Source organism: Triticum aestivum, chromosome 2B, assembly GCF_018294505.1.
Source record: "Triticum aestivum cultivar Chinese Spring chromosome 2B, IWGSC CS RefSeq v2.1, whole genome shotgun sequence".
NCBI lineage: Eukaryota > Viridiplantae > Streptophyta > Magnoliopsida > Poales > Poaceae > Triticum > Triticum aestivum.
In genome coordinates, this window is record NC_057798.1 from 674,617,974 (window position 1) to 674,638,981 (window position 21,008).

At 44.6% G+C, this 21,008-nt stretch overlaps 2 protein-coding genes across 4 annotated transcripts in view; one reads left to right on the plus strand and one right to left on the minus strand.

The window, feature by feature from the left end:
* The first annotated feature begins 11,779 nt into the window (after window positions 1–11,779).
* On the plus strand, window positions 11,780–15,620 carry LOC123046641 (uncharacterized). 2 transcript variants are annotated; one of them, XM_044470036.1, is made up of 12 exons: window positions 11,780–12,104; window positions 12,188–12,502; window positions 12,627–12,764; window positions 12,866–12,955; window positions 13,052–13,077; window positions 13,165–13,206; window positions 13,353–13,424; window positions 14,008–14,097; window positions 14,170–14,229; window positions 14,331–14,387; window positions 14,955–15,055; window positions 15,303–15,620. In XM_044470036.1, exons 1-12 carry the CDS (start codon window positions 11,911–11,913, stop codon window positions 15,357–15,359), a joined length of 1,242 nt encoding a protein of 413 aa, XP_044325971.1. In that variant the 5' UTR covers window positions 11,780–11,910; the 3' UTR covers window positions 15,360–15,620. The 2 variants fall into 2 exon arrangements, 1 of the variants encoding a protein (XP_044325971.1); XR_006422493.1 differs by lacking the exon at window positions 15,303–15,620 and having other exon boundaries at window positions 13,608–14,097; window positions 14,955–14,997.
* A 1,293-nt stretch (window positions 15,621–16,913) lies between these two features.
* Window positions 16,914–21,008, minus strand: part of LOC123042012 (uncharacterized) — an 8,791-nt gene continuing 4,696 nt past the window's right edge. For both annotated transcript variants that reach the window (XM_044464545.1, XM_044464544.1), the window contains exon 10: window positions 16,914–17,182. The gene's annotated coding sequence lies outside the window, so the exon portion shown is untranslated. The remainder of the gene's footprint in view (window positions 17,183–21,008) is intronic.

The window sequence follows — 21,008 nt, forward strand, 5'->3', positions numbered from 1 at the left end:
TGGTGGAAATTTCAGCTTTCGGTATCTTTCTTTTATTAGTAATGATATCCTTCATATACTTAGCATAAGGATTTGTTTTGAGCACATCAGTTAATCGCATACACAAAAAGATGGGTCTAATCATTTCAGCAAAGCGCTCAAAATCCTCATCATCCTTTTTCTTGGATGGTTTCGGAGGAAAAGGCATGGGTTTCTGAACCCATGGTTCCCTTTCTTTACCATGTTTCCTAGCAACGAAGTCTCTTTTATCATAACGTTGATTCCTTGATTGTGGGTTATCAAGATCAACAGCAGGTTCAACTCCTACATCATTATCATTACTAGGTTGAGCATCATCATTAATATTTTCACTAGGTTCATGTTCATTACCAGATTGTGTTTCAGCATCAGACATAGAGATATCATTTGGATTCTCAGGTGGTTCAGCAATAGGTTCACTAGAAGATTGCATAGTCCTATCATTTTTCTTTTTCTTCCTTTTAGAAGAACTAGGTACATCAATATTATTTCTCTGAGAATATTGCTCGATTCTCTTAGGGCGGCCTTCAGGATACAAAGGTTCCTGAGTCATTCTACCAGTTCTAGTAGCCACTCTAACAGCATAATCATTTTTCTTACTATTCATTTCATCAAGCACTTCTTTCTGAGCTTTAAGTACTTGTTCTACTTGAGTGGTAACCATAGAAGCATGTTTGCTAACAAGTTTAAGTTCACCTCTAATATTAGCCATAAAATCACCCAAGCGTTTAATCATAAAGGTATTTTGTTTTAATTGTCTACCAAAATAAGCATTAAAGTCATCTTGCTTAAACATAAAGTCATCAAACTCATCCAAGCACTGACTAGCAATTTTAGTAGGAGGGACTTCAGCTTTATCATATCTATAGAGAGAATTTACCTTTACTACCTGTGTCGGGATATCGGGATCAGGAGGTTCTTCAGTGAATAAGGAATTGAGATCATATACTTCTTCAACATGCGGTAAATTAAGACCGTGTATTTCTTCAATAGGAGGTAAATTCTTAACATTTTCAACTTTAATACATTTTTCTTTCATAGATTTCTTTGCCTCTTGCATATCTTCGGGATTGAGAAATAGAACACCTCTCTTTTTCGGAGTTGGTTTAGGAATAGGCTCAGTAATTGGCTCTGGAGCTAGCTCAGGAGGTGGCTCGGGAGGTGCCCAATTATTTTCATTTGTCAACATATTATTCAATAGAATTTCAGCTTCATCCGGTGTTCTTTCCCTGAAAAGAGAACCAGCACAACTATCCAGGTAATCTCTGGAAGCATCAATTAGTCCATTATAAAAGATATCAAGTATTTCAGGTTTCTTAAGAGGATGATCAAGCAAAGCATTAAGTAACTTGAGAAGCCTCTCCCAGGCTTGTGGGAGACTCTCTTCTTTAATTTGCACGAAGTTGTATATTTCCCTCAAAGCAGCTTGTTTCTTATGAGCAGGGAAATATTTAGCAGAGAAGTAATAAATCATATTCTAGGGACTACGCACACAACCAGGATCAAGAGAATTAAACCATATCTTAGCATCACCCTTTAATAAGAACGAAAATATTTTGAGTATATAAAGGTAGCGCGATCTCTCATCATTAGTAAACAGGGCGGCTATATCATTTAACTTAGTAAGATGTGCCACAACAGTTTCAGATTCATAGCCATAGAAAGGATCAGATTCAACGAAAGTAATTATATCTGGATCAATAGAAAATTCATAATAATCCTTATCGGGAACACAGATAGGTGAAGTAGCAAAAGCAGGGTCGGGTTTTATTCTATCTCTAAGAGATTCTTTACTCCATTTAACTAGCAGTCTCTTAAGTTCGTATCTATCCTGGCAGGCAAAAATAGCTGCATAAGATTCCGCATCAAAAAGATAACCCTCGGGAATAGCAGGCATATTCTCATCATCACTCTCATCATCGTATTCAGATTCAATAATTTCTCTTTCTATAGACCTAGAAATCTGTTCATCAAGAAATTTGCCAAGGGGCACAGTAGTATCAAGCATAGAAGTAGTTTCATCACAAGTATCATGCATAGCAGAAGTGGCATCATCAATACCATGCGACATATCGGAACGAATAGCAGAAGCAGGTTTAGGTGTCGCTAGCTTACTCATAACAGATGGTGAATCAAGTGCAGAGCTAGATGGCAGTTCCTTACCTTCCCTCGTAGTTGAGGGATAAATTGTTGTCTTAGCGTCTTTCAAGTTCTTCATAGTGTCCAATAGATATAAATCCCAAGTGACTCAAAGAATAGAGCTATGCTCCCCGTCAACGGCGCCAGAAAAAGGTCTTGATAACCCACAAGTATAAGGGATCACAACAGTTTTCGAGGGTAGAGTATTTAACCCAAATTTATTGATTCGACACAAGGGGAGCCAAAGAATATTCTCAAGTATTAGCAGCTGAGTTGTCAATTCAACCACACCTGGAAACTTAGTATCTACAACAAAGTGTTTAGTAGCAAAGTAATATGATAGTGGTGGTAATGGTAACAAAAGTAAAGACAGCAAAAGTAATTTTTTTGGTATTTTGTAGTGATTCTAACAGTAGAAACGGAAAAGTAAATAAGCGAGAACCAGTATATGGAAAACTCGTAGGCACCGGATTAGTGATGGATAATTATGCCGGATGCGGTTCGCCATGTAACAGTCATAACATAGGGTGACACAGAACTAGCTCCAATTCATCAATGTAATGTAGGCATGTATTCCGAATATAGTCATACGTGCTTATGGAAAAGAACTTGCATGACATCTTTTGTCCTACCCTCCCATGGCAACGGGGTCCTATTGGAAACTAAGGGATATTAAGGCCTCTTTTTAATAGAGAACCGGAACAAAGCATTAGCACATAGTGAATACATGAACTCCTCAAACTATGGTCATCACCGGGAGTGGTCCCGATTATTGTCACTTCGGGGTTGCCGGATCATAACACATAGTAGGTGACTATAGACTTGCAAGATAGCATCAAGAACTCACATATATTCATGAAAACATAATAGGTTCAGATCTGAAATCATGGCACTCGGGACCTAGTGACAAGCATTAAGCATAGCAAAGTCATAGCAACATCAATCTCAGAACATAGTGGATACTAGGGATCAAACCCTAACAAAACTAACTCGATTACATGATAAATCTCATCCAACCCATCACCGTCCAGCAAGCCTACGATGGAATTACTCACGCACGGCGGTGAGCATCATGACATTGGTGATGGAGGATGGTTGATGATGACGACGGCGACGAATCCCCCTCTCCGAAGCCCCGAACGGACTCCAGATCAGCCCTCCTGAGAGAGATTAGGGCTTGACGGCGGCTCCGTATCTTAAAACGCGATGATTTCTTCTCTCTGATTTTTTTCTCCCCGAAAGCCAATATATGGAGTTGGAGTTGGCGTCGGAGGTTCTCCATGGGGCCCATGAGGTAGGGGGCGCGCCCAGGAGGGGGGGCGCCCCCCCCACCCTCATGGACAGGGTGTGGGGCCCCTGGTCTTCATCTTTGGCAAGGATTTTTTATTATTTTTTATAAGACATCCCGTGGAGTTTCAGGTCATTCCGAGAACTTTTGTTTTCTGCACATAAAACAACATCATGGCAATTCTTCTGAAAACAACGTCAGTCCGAGTTAGTTCCATTCAAATTATACAAGTTAGAGTCCAAAACAAGGGCAAAAGTGTTTGGAAAAGTAGATACGACGGAGACGTATCAAAGATTGAACCTGATTTTAAACGGGCAACTATCTTGAAATCTTGGTGTGTGACAACATGATCAACTAACCTACTATATATCTTCCCTAAATAATTTGATTAATGGAATGATGCATATGCACACACTATACTCAGTAATATAATTATTCAACAGACTAAACTAGTCTAAATTAAATAGGGATTAGGTTTGAGAGCACCTGGTGGACAGATCGCTGATGCCCTCACCTTTCCATCGCGGCCATAGCTGTTTCTACTAGTGCGGGTTTTCTTTTTCAGAACACCCAAAAGTTTTGCGCGTCATTATATCTCTCCTAATAATAAAGCACGGATTGAGTCTCCGGGTTCACCGTCACGGTGTTTTTATAAAAAAGTCCCTTTGCTTTTTGAAAATAGAACCCGCTGTCCCAACATCGCTATCCATAAGTCAACGTATCGTTTCGTTTTCTTCGATATCCTCGTCAATCCCAAACCCCACCTCCCACCGACGATCCCCAATTCCGGTCGCATGGTCGCCTGTCGCCGGGTGCTACTCCGTCCCGAGCACCGTCGATGACTTTGTCGCCTTCTCAGGCCCGCCCCTCTTCATTCCTCTCCCCATTGTTGTCCAACGCCCCGAGCTCCCATCGCGCCGCAGACCACATACTCCTCCTGAATCCCGATGCACCGCCCGCACGTGCCCACATCTTGCCCGGTTGTCCACCCACGCGTCTCCTACCACGGGGTCCGGCGAGCAGGGCCGGCAGCCATGGCGAACTGCCATGGGAGGGGCCAATCCAAGCTGGCTCAGGCACGTTGATCTAGCCTCCTTTCCGGAGCCCCGAACGGACTTCAAATCAGCCCTCCCGAGAGAGATTAGGGCTTGGCGGCGGCTCCGTATCGTAAAACGCGATGATTTCTTCTCTCTGATTTTTTTCTCCCCGAAAGCCAATTTTTGGAGTTTGAGTTGGCGTCGGAGGGTCTCCAGGGGGCCCACGAGGTAGGGGGGCGCGCCCAGGAGGGGGGGCGCGTCCCCCACCCTCATGGACAGGGTGTGGGCTCCCTGGTCCTCATCTTTGGCGAGGATTTTTTATTATTTTTTATAAGACATCCCGTGGAGTTTCAGGTCATTCCGAGAACTTTTGTTTTCTGCACATAAAAGAACATCATGGCAATTCTGCTTAAAACAGCGTCAGTCTGGGTTAGTTCCATTCAAATCATACAATTTAGAGTCCAAAACAAGAGAAAAAGTGTTTGGAAAAGTAGATACAACGGAGACGTATCAATATTTCATTTTTTGTTCACCTTTTATATATACATTTTTTCTTCGCCTGCTATATTTTCTTGAAGTAAACACTTTTTTTTAGCTCTTTTAGTGTTAAAAATGCATGCTTGCAATATATAGCTGCTAATCTGATGCTCCGATCTCTAATTTGCTAATATGATATTCAACTCTTTCAGGGATATGCCGGTCAATACAGGGAAATCTAAAAGAATGTGACTAAAATCACCATTTGAAGGTATATCCTGTGTTATGTTACTGCAGAAATTAATATTGTGGTCTGTTAATGGGAATCATGAGTTTCTGACAATGAGAGCCATTAGTTAGAATCTATTGTGCTAGGATCTTTGCTTCGCATCCCATATGTGCCAAGTTACTGGTAGAATTGTGTATCAAATTTTTTGTGCTGGGATCTTTGCTTCACGTCTCATATGTGCAAGTATGCGAGCGAGACTGGCTTGGCTCTAACCATGATGATTTTCTTTTCTTGGTAGATGTTCAAAATCAAACAAGATGACTACCTAAAGTACGAGCCTCGGAAACCGTAAGAAGCAGAAGTTATTGGTACTTGCTCACACTCATTTCTCATGTTGATGCTCAGGCATAACCTCACAAAGCTTTGGCACACACTCACTTATAATCAGGGCTCGCTTAATTTTATCTTTCTAACTCTTTTGAGAAATACCATATCAATATTATTTGTGATGACTTGTCGGTCATAATTTCCAGTCATGTAATATCCCATCATATTATTGGTATTAGGCGTTAGCCAGATACTAATCTTCGGTTGGCTGTGAATGTAAGTTGTGTGTTCTCCTTTGTTTTTATCTGATTATGCTATGAAAAGAAGAGTAGTTCTTTTTGTGTGTGATGGCGAGTTGTTAGTTCTGTATGATTTCAGAGCACATTGGCGTGGGTTAGCATGAAGAGAGTAATAACCGTGCCTGCTGAAAATAATTCAGCAAGTGGGTGCTTTCCATCATTATATGAGTTAGAACCTTGCTATACACATAATAGTACACATACGATTTCTGAACGATGCTGAAGATTGCACCATCTGGTGCACGCTGCAGCCCTGCTCCACCATTTGATATAAGTGTTGGCTGCATGTCGTGTGTGTACTGTCGTCTGCACAACAATTTCGTATTGCTTATAGGAGGTGGATGTAGGTATTAACAATATTTTGGAAAAGGGGTAGCATAGAATTAGTTAGTGTAGTTTTTTAGTTAGTGTAGTTCTTGGTTGGATTATGAGAAGATCGGCAGGTGCAATAAAATCTATAGCTATCTTGCTCTACTATTCAAACCATATTCTTGCTATAATTTTTTCTGAGCTCCCAGTTTCTGTATAAGTCTATTGGTCCTGATTCTTAACATGGTGTATGTATACTGTGCTTTTCTACTCCTTGGGTACATAAATGCACACAAGGTTTTGAGTACTAAACAGAAGCCATAGAAAAGGCGTGATTAAAACTTTTATACGTTCTCATTTGTTCGAATCAAACCTTTACTTTTAGAAACATTTCCAGTTTGATTAAATATGGATCTCACCTCACCTTATGCTATGTTTTTTTTGGGTAGAATAGGACCTATAGATTCAGTTATTTGGCTCATCTTTAGTGAAATTTGTATGGTTTTATGTACATTTGTATAGGTTATATATTCCATTTGACTTCAAATGTAGCATGCTTTATGATGGATTTATAATTGATTTCCAATTTACTTAGTTGTCATTCTGGTTCACAATGACATGGGCGTATATCATATGTTCTCTCTTGCTTTGTATTTTATCGTTGTACTCCCACCGTTCTAAAATAGATGATCCAATTTTGTACTAACTTTGTACTAAAATTAGTACAAAGTTGAGTCATCTATTTTGAAACAGAGGGAGTAGCTTCCAGGACAACAAGACTAAGTAGTAGTTCTTCATTATCTTTGAAAATCGACTACACCGACTAGAAGTAGAGGCATGTACTGAAGCAAAGTCACTATGTCTTTATCATGCCAATAGGCCGATGTGCCCAGAAAATAGACAACAGGAGGAGCAAGTCACCGACTCTGAAAGCATAAAAAATATTCAATATTTAGTCCACTACTCAATATGAAGAGCTATTTGTTCAAACAAGATAAATATGTGAGCTTTTTCTAACTATAGGGGATTGGCGTAGCTTACTACTGTTGTTGAAATGGGTTAGCAAGTATATGTCGCTTTTTATTAGGAAAGTGAAAAAGAAACTCTTTGATGTTGGGCCTATTCCTGTGGTAGTGAGAACTTTTTTTTTAATTTACTACAAGCATCAGATATTTTGTTATGAGAGAAGTTGGAGAGTACCTAATACGTTTGAGGCACTATTTCATTTGCAATGCTGGGCAACCATGAAAAAATTGGAATTGAAGTAATCATGCTACATCTATTCAAGTGTGTTACTTTTATGCATATCAATTTACAATGTACATCCACCATTAGCTTTGGTCCTGTTTCTTCCTCTGAAGTTGGCTTGGTGATGTTTGTGTCCTTAACAAAATATGAAGCCTTTGGAGCTTGCCAGGACACACATTTCATATGAATTGCTGATTATAAGAGGTGATGGTGTGGTTTGAGTTTTCATGTTTCTGGGTGTACTTGTACAACTCAATCCAAAACAAATGTAAGCCGGTCATTATGAATATTTTTAGTACTACATGTCGGGTCCTGTGTTTTGCAATTAAGGTTTTATATTGGTAATAAGGAATATTGTGTGCTATTGACCCATTGTGTCGTAAAATATATAACCATAGTAACTCAGGTTCCGCGCAACATATTTCAGCAATAAAGGTGTGCCTTCATATAGAGATCGTATGACAAGTGTGGTCAACTACCTCATTTTATTTTTACATGTTCCAGAACTTAGTAGTTTTTCCTGCCTATAATCATTTGAATTATGTGTATTCCTATTTTTTTTAAAAGAAGGATCCTCTGTATTCATAAAGGTGGAAAGAGAGACACATGGAAGGAGCACATCACCAAAAATGTTTCACGCACAAAGGCATAAGAGACTGCATGTCTTATCTTCCTGCTATTTGCATGTTGGACACTGAGACAACCAACTAACAATTTTTCTGGGTTCACTTGAACCAACTATCAATGAGCTCCACAGTGTCCCTTACAACCGCTGCGTTTGTGAGTTGACCTGGATTCAGAAAGGTGCCTCTGGTTCTCCTAATTCGTAATATGCACAGTTTGAAAGATAGACCCATTTAAAAATAGATACAGACATGCTTTTATGAAAGCACACAAAAGGTTTCTTTTGAAGATTTATAAATGGAGGTTACAATGATGCATCATTCAGGACTACCGGTAATAGAGAAGGCACTCGGTCCTCCAAGCAATACTCCCTATCCAACTACAACTCTCCCAAACGAGCGCAGTAACTGAAGGCATAGTCACTTCTTGACCATCTGTGTCCATGGTCCAGACAACCACCTGTAGCAAAGCACGGGCACATTTACTATATAAATATACACATACATATACAATACCCTTATAACGTATGAAGTCTTTGCTCAAATAAGCTACATAGCAACTCAACTTTGCACGTAGCTTTGCCGTCATTTGTACGGGCATTTGTACTAGTTAATATTGAAAATGCTGAGGTTGGGGGATTCCTGGATACATTAGAATGTGCTGAGGGATCTTTCCCCATCAAATATCGGGGTATTCCTCTGCACTATGATAAGCTTAGGAGAGAGGACATCCAACCACTAATTGACAAGATCATGAAAAGGATTGCTGGCTGGAGGGGTAAACTTCTTTCTTGAAGAGGGAGAATAATCCTCATCCAAGCCTGCCTGGCTAGCATCCCTATTTATTTGTTGTCTTTCTTTAAATTCCCTAAATGAGCTATAGACATTATAAACACCCAGATGGCAAATTGCCTGTGGAATGACTTTGAAGGCCACAGGAAATTGCACTTAGCTAACTGGAAATTAATCTGCATGAAAAAGGAGTTTGGAGGCCTAGGCATTCCAAATCTGCAAGACATTAACCTTTGCCTTCTAGGGTCTTGGGTCAAAAGATATTATGAAGGAGAAGGGAAACCTTGGAAAATGATTGACCAAAAATATATGAGGGGCAAGACCAATCTTTTTGCCCCTGGCTCCTCCACTAGTATCTCTAGATTTTGGAAAGGTGTCAAATCCATCATCCAAGCTTTGAAGTTTGGATATAGATGGAATATAGGAGTAGGGGATAAAATTAGATTCTAGGAGGACACTTGGTTTGGTACATCCCCACTAGCAGTCCAATTCTGGCACATCTACATGATTTGCAATGAGCAGAACAAGAGTGTCAAAGAGGTCTGGGATGGTGAATTACTGAAACTTACATTTAGAAGGAACTTTGATGATAGGATGATGGAGCAGTGGTATCAGCTGACAGAGATAGTTAAAAACATTAGCTTCAGCAATGACCCTGACTCCCTGATTTGGCAACTTGAAGACAAAGGGGTTTATTCATCTAGCTCCCTGTACCATGTGATCAACTTTAGAGGGGTGAAGCCTCTATTCCTACCCGCGGTGTGGAAACTGGCAGTGCCACCCAAAATTCATGTTTTTCTTTGGCTGTTTTCCTAGAATAAGCTTATGACTAGGGACAATCTAAGGAAAAGACACATAATCAAACCCCTAGACTGTGTTTTCTGTGCTGAGAATGAGACTAATCACCATCTGTTTTTTTATTGTGTTGTAGCCAAAAACATTTGGTCTTTTGTAAGTCATTTCTTCCAAAAACCCGTGGGCACAAATTTTGAATCAGTGGCCCGCTTCTGGATTTCTAACAAAAAACATGGAGCTTTAAATATAGTTAGCTCAGCTGTCCTGTGGTGCTTATGGAAATATAGGAACTCTATGATTTTTAATAACACCATCTGGACTTCTATTACTCAGGTTTGGGGGCTGATCCACAGAATGATCAAATTCTGGGTGATTCTAACCCCGGAGGTGAACAAGGCCCTGGTGGAAGCCTTCCTGGAGGCATTGAGAAAGCTGCTCCAACAACCTTTGATGATCCTGAGTGGCAGAATATGAAGGGCACGCGGTTTGACGGCGGTGCAAGCTGGGGGAACCTCAAAATCTCCGACGATGAAGGCTTCCTCTCCCCAGCCAAGAAAAGGGACACCAACGACAAGAATGCGATGCCCAACCCAGTGTCCACGCTTGCGATCTGCTGGTTTCCTCAAGCGGCTCTGGCGCCCCCGCTCAAGTTCAGAAAGGGTGTTGGTGCGATCGTGATGTGAGCTGCAAGATGGACTCTTGTAGCCCTGCATACCTTTGCCTGTTTTATCTTCCTCTACCTTTAGTCTGTCTTGTTAGCCTCGCTTTCAAGCTTGGTTTGTAATAAATTCTTGGACCTTGAGACAAGTAGCTGGTAGGTTCTAAGAAAACAAACGCTGTATGGTTTCATTCTGAGTTAATGGAGCCGGGGAGAGGCCTCCCTGTTCATCGAAAAAAAAGTTCATTGAATTTGAAAAGAGTTCATAAAATTTGAAATTGGTTCATCGAATTTCAAAAAAAGTTCATTGAATTTGAAAAGAGTTCATAAAATATGAAATTGGTTCATCGAATTTCAAAAAAAGTTCATTGAATTCGAAAAAAGTTCATCAAAGTTAAAAAAAGTTCATCGAATTTGAAAAATTTTCATTGATTATGGAAAAAGTTCATTGAATTGTAAAGAAAAAAGTTCATGTATTTTTCAAAAAAAACGTGAAGAAAGAAAATTTCTCGAATTTGGAAAAAAATGAAAAAAGGAAAAAATGAAAGATGGAAGAAGAAAGGGGAGAAAAGATGCCAATTTTCATAGTAGCCTAGGCGGCGCGGTGGTTGTTGCAATGCGCCAAATAGGATTTGGCAAAATCGAGGGCCCTTGGAATTGTGGGGCCCTGTGCGGTCGCACAGCCCGCACAGGAACAGATGGACCGGCCCGTTAGTAGCGAAGGAAAGGCAGGGGATGTGCGCCCGTCTGTGAAAACGTCTGTATCGGGCGCAAAAGGCGCCAAATAGGATTTGGCAAAATCGAGGGCCCTTGGAATTGTGGGGCCCTGTGCGGTCGCACAGCCCGCACAGGAACAGATGGACCGGCCCGTTAGTAGCGAAGGAAAGGCAGGGGGATGTGCGCCCGTCTTGTGAAAACGTCTGTATCGGGCGCAAAAGACGCCAAATAGGATTTAGCAAAATCGAGGGCCCTTGGAATTGTGGGGCTCTGTGCGGTCGCACAGCCCGCAGGCCCTTGGACGGCCCTGCCCATCGATGTGGCGGCTGAGCTTGGTGTGGTTTCACTGGTGATTGAAACTGATCCCATGCTGATTGATCAAGCTCTCAATAGACGTACCCCAGATTTCTCAAGAGAAGCCCACGTCATTGAAGACGTCAAGGTCCAGACTAGACTTTGGTTTACCTCCTGTGAATTTGTCCACTGTAAGCGTGATGCCAACACGCCTACTCATTGCCTAGCTAAACTAGGTTTATCTATTCCTATTGGAGAGGGTCTTGTTTTAGATGATAATGTTCCAGCTTGTATAGCTGAATCTGTATTGGGTGATATATTTAGCCCAGAATGTTTCGTAATAAAGCTTGATGCTTTCCTTTAAAAAAAAAAAGGCAACCCACCCCCACCCCCCGAAATCACCAAACGCTCCCTTAATTGATTGTCCCACAATGCTTTCTTGAACAAAGCTCTATAATGTTTTCCTGAAAAGAAAAGGAGAAAGTGGTCCTGGTACAGGGAGAGGGGAGGGGGAGAGGGGACAGGGGAGAGGGGGGAGAGGGGAACGACGAGTGGGTCCCGCATATACCAGGCGCCGCTCCCCCCAAATCGAGGGCAATCCTCGCGTTTGTTCCCCAAAATCCCTAGCGAGTCTCTCTGCTTCATCCTGCATCCAGCGCAATGGAACGGAAAGAGGTCATGGACCTCGGCAGCGGCGAGCCCAAGGAGATCATGGACCTCATCAGCGGCAAGCCGATGGAGACCATAGGCCTCGGCAGCGGCAAGGTCGAGGACTATCCCTCCGTGAGGCGGCTCCGCAACCGGCGGCTCCTCCTCTACCTCCGGCTCCAGGGCTTCGACACTGCCTACGATAGGTACGCCGGCCCGCACGGCCGCCCGTCGTTTCACTTGATCGTCTCCTTGCCGCTAATGCGCTCCTGCCGTGCATGCAATGCAGCGTTGTGCGCGAGTCGGGTGTGCAGATGAGCAAGCTACATCTGCGGCAGCTGCTGATCTGGGGCCGGTGGAGCGAAGCCCTCAACTACATCAGGCGCTTCCTGCCGCCGGCGTCCAAAGACCGTGGCCGCGAGGCCCGTTCCCTCCTCTTCTTCCTCAACATGCTCTGGGCCCTGGACAACGTCGCCGCGTGCTCCAAGAGCGGCCTCGTGAGCGACTCTGCGCACCGCGACCTCCGCTTCCTGACGTCCCTCTGCAGTCGCAGCGCCAAGCTCCCCTCCATCCTCCGATACACGCTCCAGCCGCCGCAGTTCAGGTACGTACGTGCCTAATAAAATACTCCAGCACAGGGACATGCTTTCTGCAGTAGTGTACATGGAGTAGTTCGAAACGCTTTTCTACTTGTTATTGTTTAGCCTCAGATGAACCATGTCTGGCAGGGAGTCTCTGGACTGGATGCTGGTGAGGGAGAAGGCATCGTTGATTGTCGAAGCCTGGGCTCTTGACACTCCGGAATTGAGGCGCAACTTACAATTGCCTGCCGGCCCAGGTCTCCCGCGGGACGTGCTTCCCATCGGGTGAGTTACTGTATTCCTTCATCCACTGTTTGGTCCACGTTCCAGCACAAACTACATGTCAATCTGTTCATCCCACCAATGATTCTTGTTTAATTTGCCAGTCCCAGTCGTCCAAGGCGCCACCGGAGGGAACGATACCGGCGGGCAAAAGCATCTACAATTGCCAAGTCCTATCTCAACAGGAAGAGGAGGTACTTGCAACTTTGATTAATTGCCAAGTCCTCAATTCCGCAGTGCTGTCTCTGAGTTTTCACTTGACATTCACACATATTCCTTGCTTCTTGCAGCCTGCTGTCTTCAAGTCCACCTCCTGGTATGAGATCTTCCTATGAAAGCAGCATCCCTCTCCTAAACTCCGCACATGTACGGCAGTTAATGTTTGCAATGTTTTGAATGGCAGGATTGCTTGATGATGCACTCAACTGGATGGCTGATCTTATTGGTAAATCTAGTCTCTGACCATCTAATTCCAGTTTGCAAAGAAAATAGTATGCGCTAATATTTATTTGCTTCTGTTGCTTCGTTTGCGGAAATCTCTTTGGCTATGTGAGTTGCTGTGTGCTGATAAACTCACTTGTTAACATTTAGAGGGATGTTTAAAAGCTGGTAAAATTCCGGAGCTCCATCAAGAGCTGCCACTTCAGTCAAATGGAAATGAAGGTAATTTAATTAATTCACATTTTTCTGACCCTTATATTATGCTGGTGTGAAGCTGAGTTAACTCATCTGACTTTGGCGCCTTGTATCTTGCTTGTTAATTTTCTCATTCATCTTTGTTACAAACTACTTTTATGCTCTCACTGCACACATTTTATCATTGTTGCTTTTGTATTCCTAGGCTAGGTTTATACATGGAGTATTTCATTGAAGTGGCTCGTACACCATGTTTTGTTCAGCTCATTCCTAAGCTAAGTTCCATATTCTGTTATTCTTCTGTTGGTTGCTCACATGTTATGTACGTTATCTATGCACATGGGCATGGTAGTTCATAACAGCACTCCAATGCAATTAAGCTGGACGTTGTTCTTTGCACGTTATCAATGCCGGGAACCGGCTGTCATCTCTAACTGCTTAACTGAGTTAACATATGAAATCATACTTCTTTAGAGAAGTCCAGATGTTCTAGTGAAGGGCTATTTACACCATTGTAATGTGATAAATGAGATATATGCCTTATTAGTTCTAGGCTAGAAACATTTACCGTAAGTCCTCTGTTATGCCACTTCTAACGAACTGCTTGCAGGTGCTTCTGGTTCTCCACTTTTGCAGACCATGTTTAGTACCGTGACAAATCCTTCTAAAAACCCTGGGATCTCATCAGTGACAAATGCAGGTAAATTAGTTGGAACTTGGAACATAGTTCTTGGCAACATGTCGTCGTTTCTAACCGCAAAATTCGTTTCAGGTGTTCCAAGTTGCACAGGTAGGCCTAAATGTACTTGGTGCTCATCAGTTGCATTTTCAGGTGAAGTATTTTAAATTCGTGGAACCCTATAATGGCTCAGTGTTAGAGAACACCAATGAACTAATCAATAGGTTATAAGCATAATTTCTAACTCTTCACAGGTGGTGCAATCTCACAGCCTTTTAGAACACCTTGGATCACATCTGCCTCAAATGCAGGTAAGTTAACTGAACACCCTCAACAGTTTTCCATACCATGTTGAAACTCCATCTGCACATACTGATACCTGAAATTATTAGTATTATTAGTTGTCACTTGTCAGAGAAACTCCATCACTGTTAATAATATTCTACCTGCCGTGTTCTGTAACCACCATGTTGATATGCTGCTGGCCTCTTACCAGTTGGTTCTATTGCAAACTATTTTCTGAAAACCGTGGAGGTTTTCTGATTCTTGCAGTTGTCAGCTGCTTTCTTTCTTCTATTTCTGTACACCCATAATAGTTGCGAGATTGCACTTGAATCTGGGGACTGATTAGCGTATGTACCGCAAACCGTATGCTACATGGACATGCTCACTTTTATGGTATCGATCTAGATAATGTTCCACCATCTCATGAAAAATGTAAGTGAGTTGAGTTTAGCCTCTTGATTTCTGATCTTAAATGCCCTTCCGACACATTCTGAAATGTTGACTGTTAAGAGAATATTATGTGTGAAGATTGAATCAAGAAGTGCTGATAATACTTACTCTGGCGATCCTAAATGGTATTGATGCTTGGGCAGGCCCAATCAAGCATTCTGTTGGAAGGAAAAGGAATTCAGGAGAAGTTTTGGTCACTGCCGAGGAAGATAATCCTGATAGGAAAAGGCAACTGACTGAACTGGTAATACATAGTACTTTTTTTTTCACTCTACATAGTTTCCTGCTAAAATATCCAATCTTACTAAATAATTTACTGGTCCCTGATGTTTTGCCAAGTACTTCACCACTTACCAGTAGGTTTTGCCTTTCTCCATCCACAAGAAATATCGGCACCTTTCTAGCTTTGTAATGTATCTGTTTCTGGCAAGCAAAAATGCAGCTAGCTATTTGGGCACTAATAACTTGATGGAGTATTTGTTGGAGTGCAGGAGTTGGTGACTGAAGTGGAAGCTGGATCTTGCAGCGCCAACTTGATGGCTAACTGAGCGGGCATTACTCGTGGCGCTCCTTCGAGTCGATTTGCTGCCTACTGTGTTGGAGCACCGAGCTATGCTATGTTACAAACTTGAGATTTGCATGTCTCCTAGCTAGAACTACTTTTGGTAGTGTTATGTTATCACCATGGAGAGCGACATTACATCCGTGTTTCCAAGTGCTTGGTGTCGTGTGTTAAGTTGTAAGGGGATCATGAATCAGAACTAAATCAGATTTATTATATATTTTCGTTTGTTTTTTCTTTGTTTCCAGTGATGCTTATTGTTGGTTGAGTTCTTCTGAAGAACAATAATAATTTTTTACAATTCTTGCTAAAGTTCTGCTGTTTATTCATTTACACTTGCTGTTGGAGAATACATTGTTTGTGAACTGGTTGTAGATAGAGGCCTTCACGTTCTGCACTTAGAAATCATTGTTTGTTTTGTCCTTACTGTTTCATTACAGATTTTTTTTGTCCCCATGAAGCTTGATAATGGATTAATGATCTATTGCTTATCATCTTTGTCCTTGGTTATTTAGTACTGCCTCAGTTGTCCTAAATCAAAGACACTTATTTTGGGACGGGGGGAGTAATTATTACTGAAACTTATGCCATAGTAACCAGAAATAGCAGTTACTAGTTTTGTGGTTCTTATCGTTTTTCTCAACTAGTCTTGCTGTTCGTCATGCTCTCACTGACCTGAGTATGGCTAGTGATCATCGCCTTGCCGTTCATCTTATTGGGAGCCTTTTGCCTTTTTCATGAGAATCAGAAGCGTTTTAATTTGGCCACAGTAACTCCACTAGTAGAATTAGTAGACCAAAGTGGTGTGTACCTTACTTGTTCTGTGTTAACGACCTAGGACTAATTTATTAGTTTTGGATTTATATTGCTACTTTTGTGCTGTGTTCAAATCTCTGTGGAAAGTTAACATCTGCAGAGCAGAAAGGTCTTGTTTTCAGGAAAGTTAACCAGTCCATTTCAGAGTTACTTGATTATTTATATTCTTGTTAGTGGTTGAATAATCACGTCTGGAGCACCATAAGCTTTGAAGTAGTTGAACATAGGCAGCTTCTCCGCGTTTTCATTTGGTGCCCCATAGCTCAAGTTATAGCTGAGATGACTCCTTTTTTAGAAAATAACGATTACCCCCAGCCTCTGCATCAGAATGATGCAAGCATCTATATTTTTAAAACAAGCGGTCACAAGTACGCACAGCTGAGATGACTGGTAATCATAAATCTTTGTTCGTGTTCCGCTATAGTTGCATGTGAATTGAGAATCAGCACGCTGAAATGGAGCTATAATTTTTAATGTAGCATTCATATCACTATATCAGCCTGAAAACGGTTTGTGCTGTAGATAGCGTGCCTACATTTCGGTGTAGGAAGGAACACATGTTTTGTTTTAAAGTGCTGATATTATTCGTGAGTGGAGAATTTAAAACATGCTGGGGATACTCCCTTTGTAAAGTAATATAAGAGCGTTTAAAACACCGAAGTAGTGATCTAAATGCTCTTACATTACTTTACGGGGGCGGGGGCGGGGGGTACTTAGCAAAACATCAGGGAGCAGTGCATTGTTTGGTAAAAGAACTGGTGAAAGTGCAACCTAGATAAATGTTCATGGAAGTAAATGATTTAACTTCTCCAGTCACGCGTCCTATGTAAAGCAAAAAAAAAAGGACCACTTATACTAAGCCTTATGGATTTAGTCCATTGCCGCCTTCTATCAGGATTATGTTCCTCAACAGTTATCAAATCTTCTCCTGGATTCTTTCTTCCAACGGAACCCTGACGATCTTCTCTTCTTTCGCCGTAGCAGGCCGGAGCTCTGCACACCAGTTAAATATAATAAGAGTTTATGTACGCGGGGAATCTTAGGGGATAAAGGTCAGAAAAATCTGGCTAAAAACATAAGAAATATACAGCCCCTGAAAGAGGGGTCAAAAGCCAAAATGCAAAGGTCGATTGCTTCACACCCGAGAGAGGGGAATACTATCTTCTCTCAGGTGCTTGGTTGGGGCTGTAGAGGAATAGGATGCAACTCTCAATGTATTGATAGGTGCATATGCACAAGTATATATAGTACATAGGGCAAGTCATATCCTCAACTATACACAAGGAGGAGACTTGAAGTATAAGAATACATGTGTTAAATACATATCTCAACACCCCCCTGCAGTCGAAGCGACACCGTTGCTGACGCAGAGACTGGACCGAAATTCCTCGAAGGACGTCGTGGGCAAACCTTTGGTCATGATGTCGGCAAATTGTTGGGAGGTGGGAACGTGCAGAACACGGACATGGCCAAGAGCCACCTGATCCCGAACAAAATGGATATCAAGCTCAATGTGCTTGGTGCGACGATGATGAACCGGGTTGGCGGAGAGGTAGACGGCGGAGAAGTTGTCGCAGTAGACGACCGTGGCCTTCTCAACAGGACACGAGAGCTCGTGAAGAAGCTGACGAAGCCAGGAGCACTCAGCAACAACGTTAGCCACAACGCGGTACTCAGCCTCGGCGCTAGACCGCGAGACGGTGGGCTGCCGCTTGGACGACCACGACACCAAGGATGGTCCAAGGAATATGCAGTAACCCGAAGTAGAACGACGGGTGTCCGGGCAACCAGCCCAGTCGGCGTCGGAGTAGGCGACCAGATCAGTGGCAGTGGAGGCGCGCAGAGTAAGACCAAGATCCATAGCACCGCGAATGTAGCGGAGAATCCGCTTAATGGCGGTCCAGTGAACATCTCGAGGAGCATGCATATGCAGACAGACCTGCTGAACCGCGTACTGAAGCTCCGGCCGAGTGAGAGTGAGGTACTGGAGAACACCAACAATGGACCGGTAGAAGCCAGCATCTGGAGCAGGAGTACCATCAGTAGCAGAGAGCTTGGCCTTCGTGTCGACGGGAGTGGCAGCCGGTTTGCAGTTAAGCACACCAGCACGGTCAAGGAGCTCATGAGCGTACTTCCGTTGATGAAGGAAGAAACCATCAGGACGACGCACCACCTCAACACCGAGGAAGTAGTGCAACGGACCCAAGTCCTTGATGGCAAACTCAGCACGGAGACGATCAGTAAGCCGGCGAAGGAGCTCAGAAGTGCATGCCGTCAGGATGATGTCGTCAACATAGAGCAGCAAGTACGCCGTGTCGGTGCCCTGGTGATAAACAAACAGCGAAGCATCGGAGCGTGTAGAGCGGAAGCCGAGTTGGTGAAGAAACGCTGTGATGCGCTGGTACCAGGCACGAGGAGCCTGCTTGAGCCCATACAATGAGCGTGAGAGCAGACACACATGATCAGGACACGCCGGGTCAACAAACCCCGTGGGCTGCTGACAGAAGACCTGCTCCTCTAGATGACCATGCAGAAAGGCGTTGGAGACATCCATCTGATGAACTGGCCAGGCACGATAGACCGCTAACTGTAAAACAGTGCGGATCGTCCCGGGCTTAACAACCGGGGCGAAAGTGTCGGTGAAGTCCACACCAGCGCGTTGCCGGAAACCACGAACAACCCAACGCGCCTTGTAGCGATCCAGAGTGCCGTCGGGACGAAGCTTGTGTTTAAAGACCCACTTCCCGGTGATCACGTTAGCGTGCCGGGGACGGGGAACAAGCTGCCAAGTCCGGTTCCGCTGCAAAGCGTCGAACTCCTCTTGCATGGCGGCCATCCAGAGAGGGTCGCGGAGAGCGGCCCGAACCGAGGACGGCAGCGGGGAAGGAGCGGACGTCGAGGCGGTGTAGACGTAGTCATCCGCATAGCGGGAACTCGGGCGAAAAACCCCGGTGCGCGAGCGGGTGACGGGCCCGACCGTCGGAGCAGCCGCGGGTGGCGGTGAGGCCGTGGCCTCCACGGCGTCCACGGGAGAGGCAGTGGCCTCCATGTCGTCGACGGGAGAGGCGGACCGAGCGGGAGTCGAGGCCGCGGCGTCGGGGAAGCCACCCGACGGGGCGGGCGAGGCGGGCGACTGAGGAGGGGTCGAAGCCGCGCCCGTAGAGGACGCACCAGGGGAGGCGGCGCCAGGGGAGACCGACCCAGCTGGCGGCCCATCATGCGGCCCAGCATGCATGGCGGGGGATCGGGGCGACGTAGGCGGCGTCGACGGGGCTCCAAGCGACGAGGGCGCTGAGCCGGAGGAGGGAGCCGCGGAGGGCCCCGATCCGGAGGAGGAAGCCGCGGGCGGGGGTGCCGGAGCACCCAAGGCCGGCAGCTGGCGACGGCGCGGAGGAGAGCCCGCCGTGGGAGGGGAAGACGGCACCACCTGTTCCTGAGCAAAGGGAAACACAAGCTCATCAAAGTACACGTGTCGTGACGTGATGACACGGTGAGACACAGGGTCGTAGCAGCGATAACCCTTAGTGTTGGCCGGGTAACCAAGGAAGACACATGGAACGGAATGAGGAGCTAGTTTATGAGCGGTGGTGGCGGTGGTGTCGGGTAGCAACGGCAACCGAAAATACGGAGACCATCATAGGAGGGAGGAGTGAGGCGCATAGTTCCAGCGCGTACGGCATGGCCGGAGATTGAGGAGGAGGGTGGCGGTGGTGAGGGCATCGGGCCAAAACCGAGAAGGCATGTAGGCATGGAAAAGAAGGGTGCGCACACACTCATTGAGGGTGCGTAGGATGCGCTCGGCACGGCCATTCTGCTAGGAGGTGTATGGGCACGTGAGACGAAACACGGTGCCGTGGGTGGAAAGGAGATGGCGGATGGTGAGATTGTCGAATTCTTTCCCGTTGTCGGTCTGGAGTGCGAGTATGGGTCGCCCGAACTGTGTGGAGACATAAGCATAGAATGCAATGAGAGTAGCGGCAACATCGGATTTCCTACAAAGAGGAAATGTCCACACAAAGTGAGAGTAATCATCTAGTATGACGAGATAATAAAGATAACCAGAATTACTGGGTACTGGAGATGTCCATACATCGCTATGAATTAACTCAAACGGAAAAGATGCAACTGTGGAAGAGGATCTAAAAGGAAGGCGAACATGTTTGCCTAACCGGCAGGCTTCACATGAGTGAGCGGCCATTTTATTACATGAAAACGAAAATCCTCTCATTATTTGACGAAGTGAAGAAGTGCTAGGATGCCCGAGACGAGCATGCCAAAGATCGACGCCGGCGGAAAAAGCTCGAGGACCACCCGAAGATGACGGCGACTGAACTGGGTAGAGGTCGCGGGACTGTCACAACGGTGAAGAACCATCCTGATGCGAGCGTCCTTAACAGAAAAGCCAACTTCGTCAAATTCCACAGTTACGAAATTATCACGAGAAAGATTGCGAACAGAAACTAAGTTCTGAATGAGATGGGGAGAAACAATGACATTATTAAGAGAGAGAGGTCGAGAGTTAGAAGGAAAAGGTGCAGAACCAACATGAGAGATAGGAAGACCAACACCGTTGCCGATGATGATGCGGGAGGGAGTGGAAGTGGGATGAACGGAGGAGAGGTTACCCGGATGAGCGGACATATGAGCGGTGGCACCGGAGTCCATGATCCAATCGCCACCACCGCCGGAGTAGGGTGGCGGCTGCTGCAGTGCCGCTAGAAGTGCCGAGTCGTAGTAGGGGGCGCCGTACGCGTCGTAGGAGGGCGCGGCAGGGGGGGCGCCGTTGGCGCCGAAAGGCGCGGCCAGAAGCGCCTGGTGG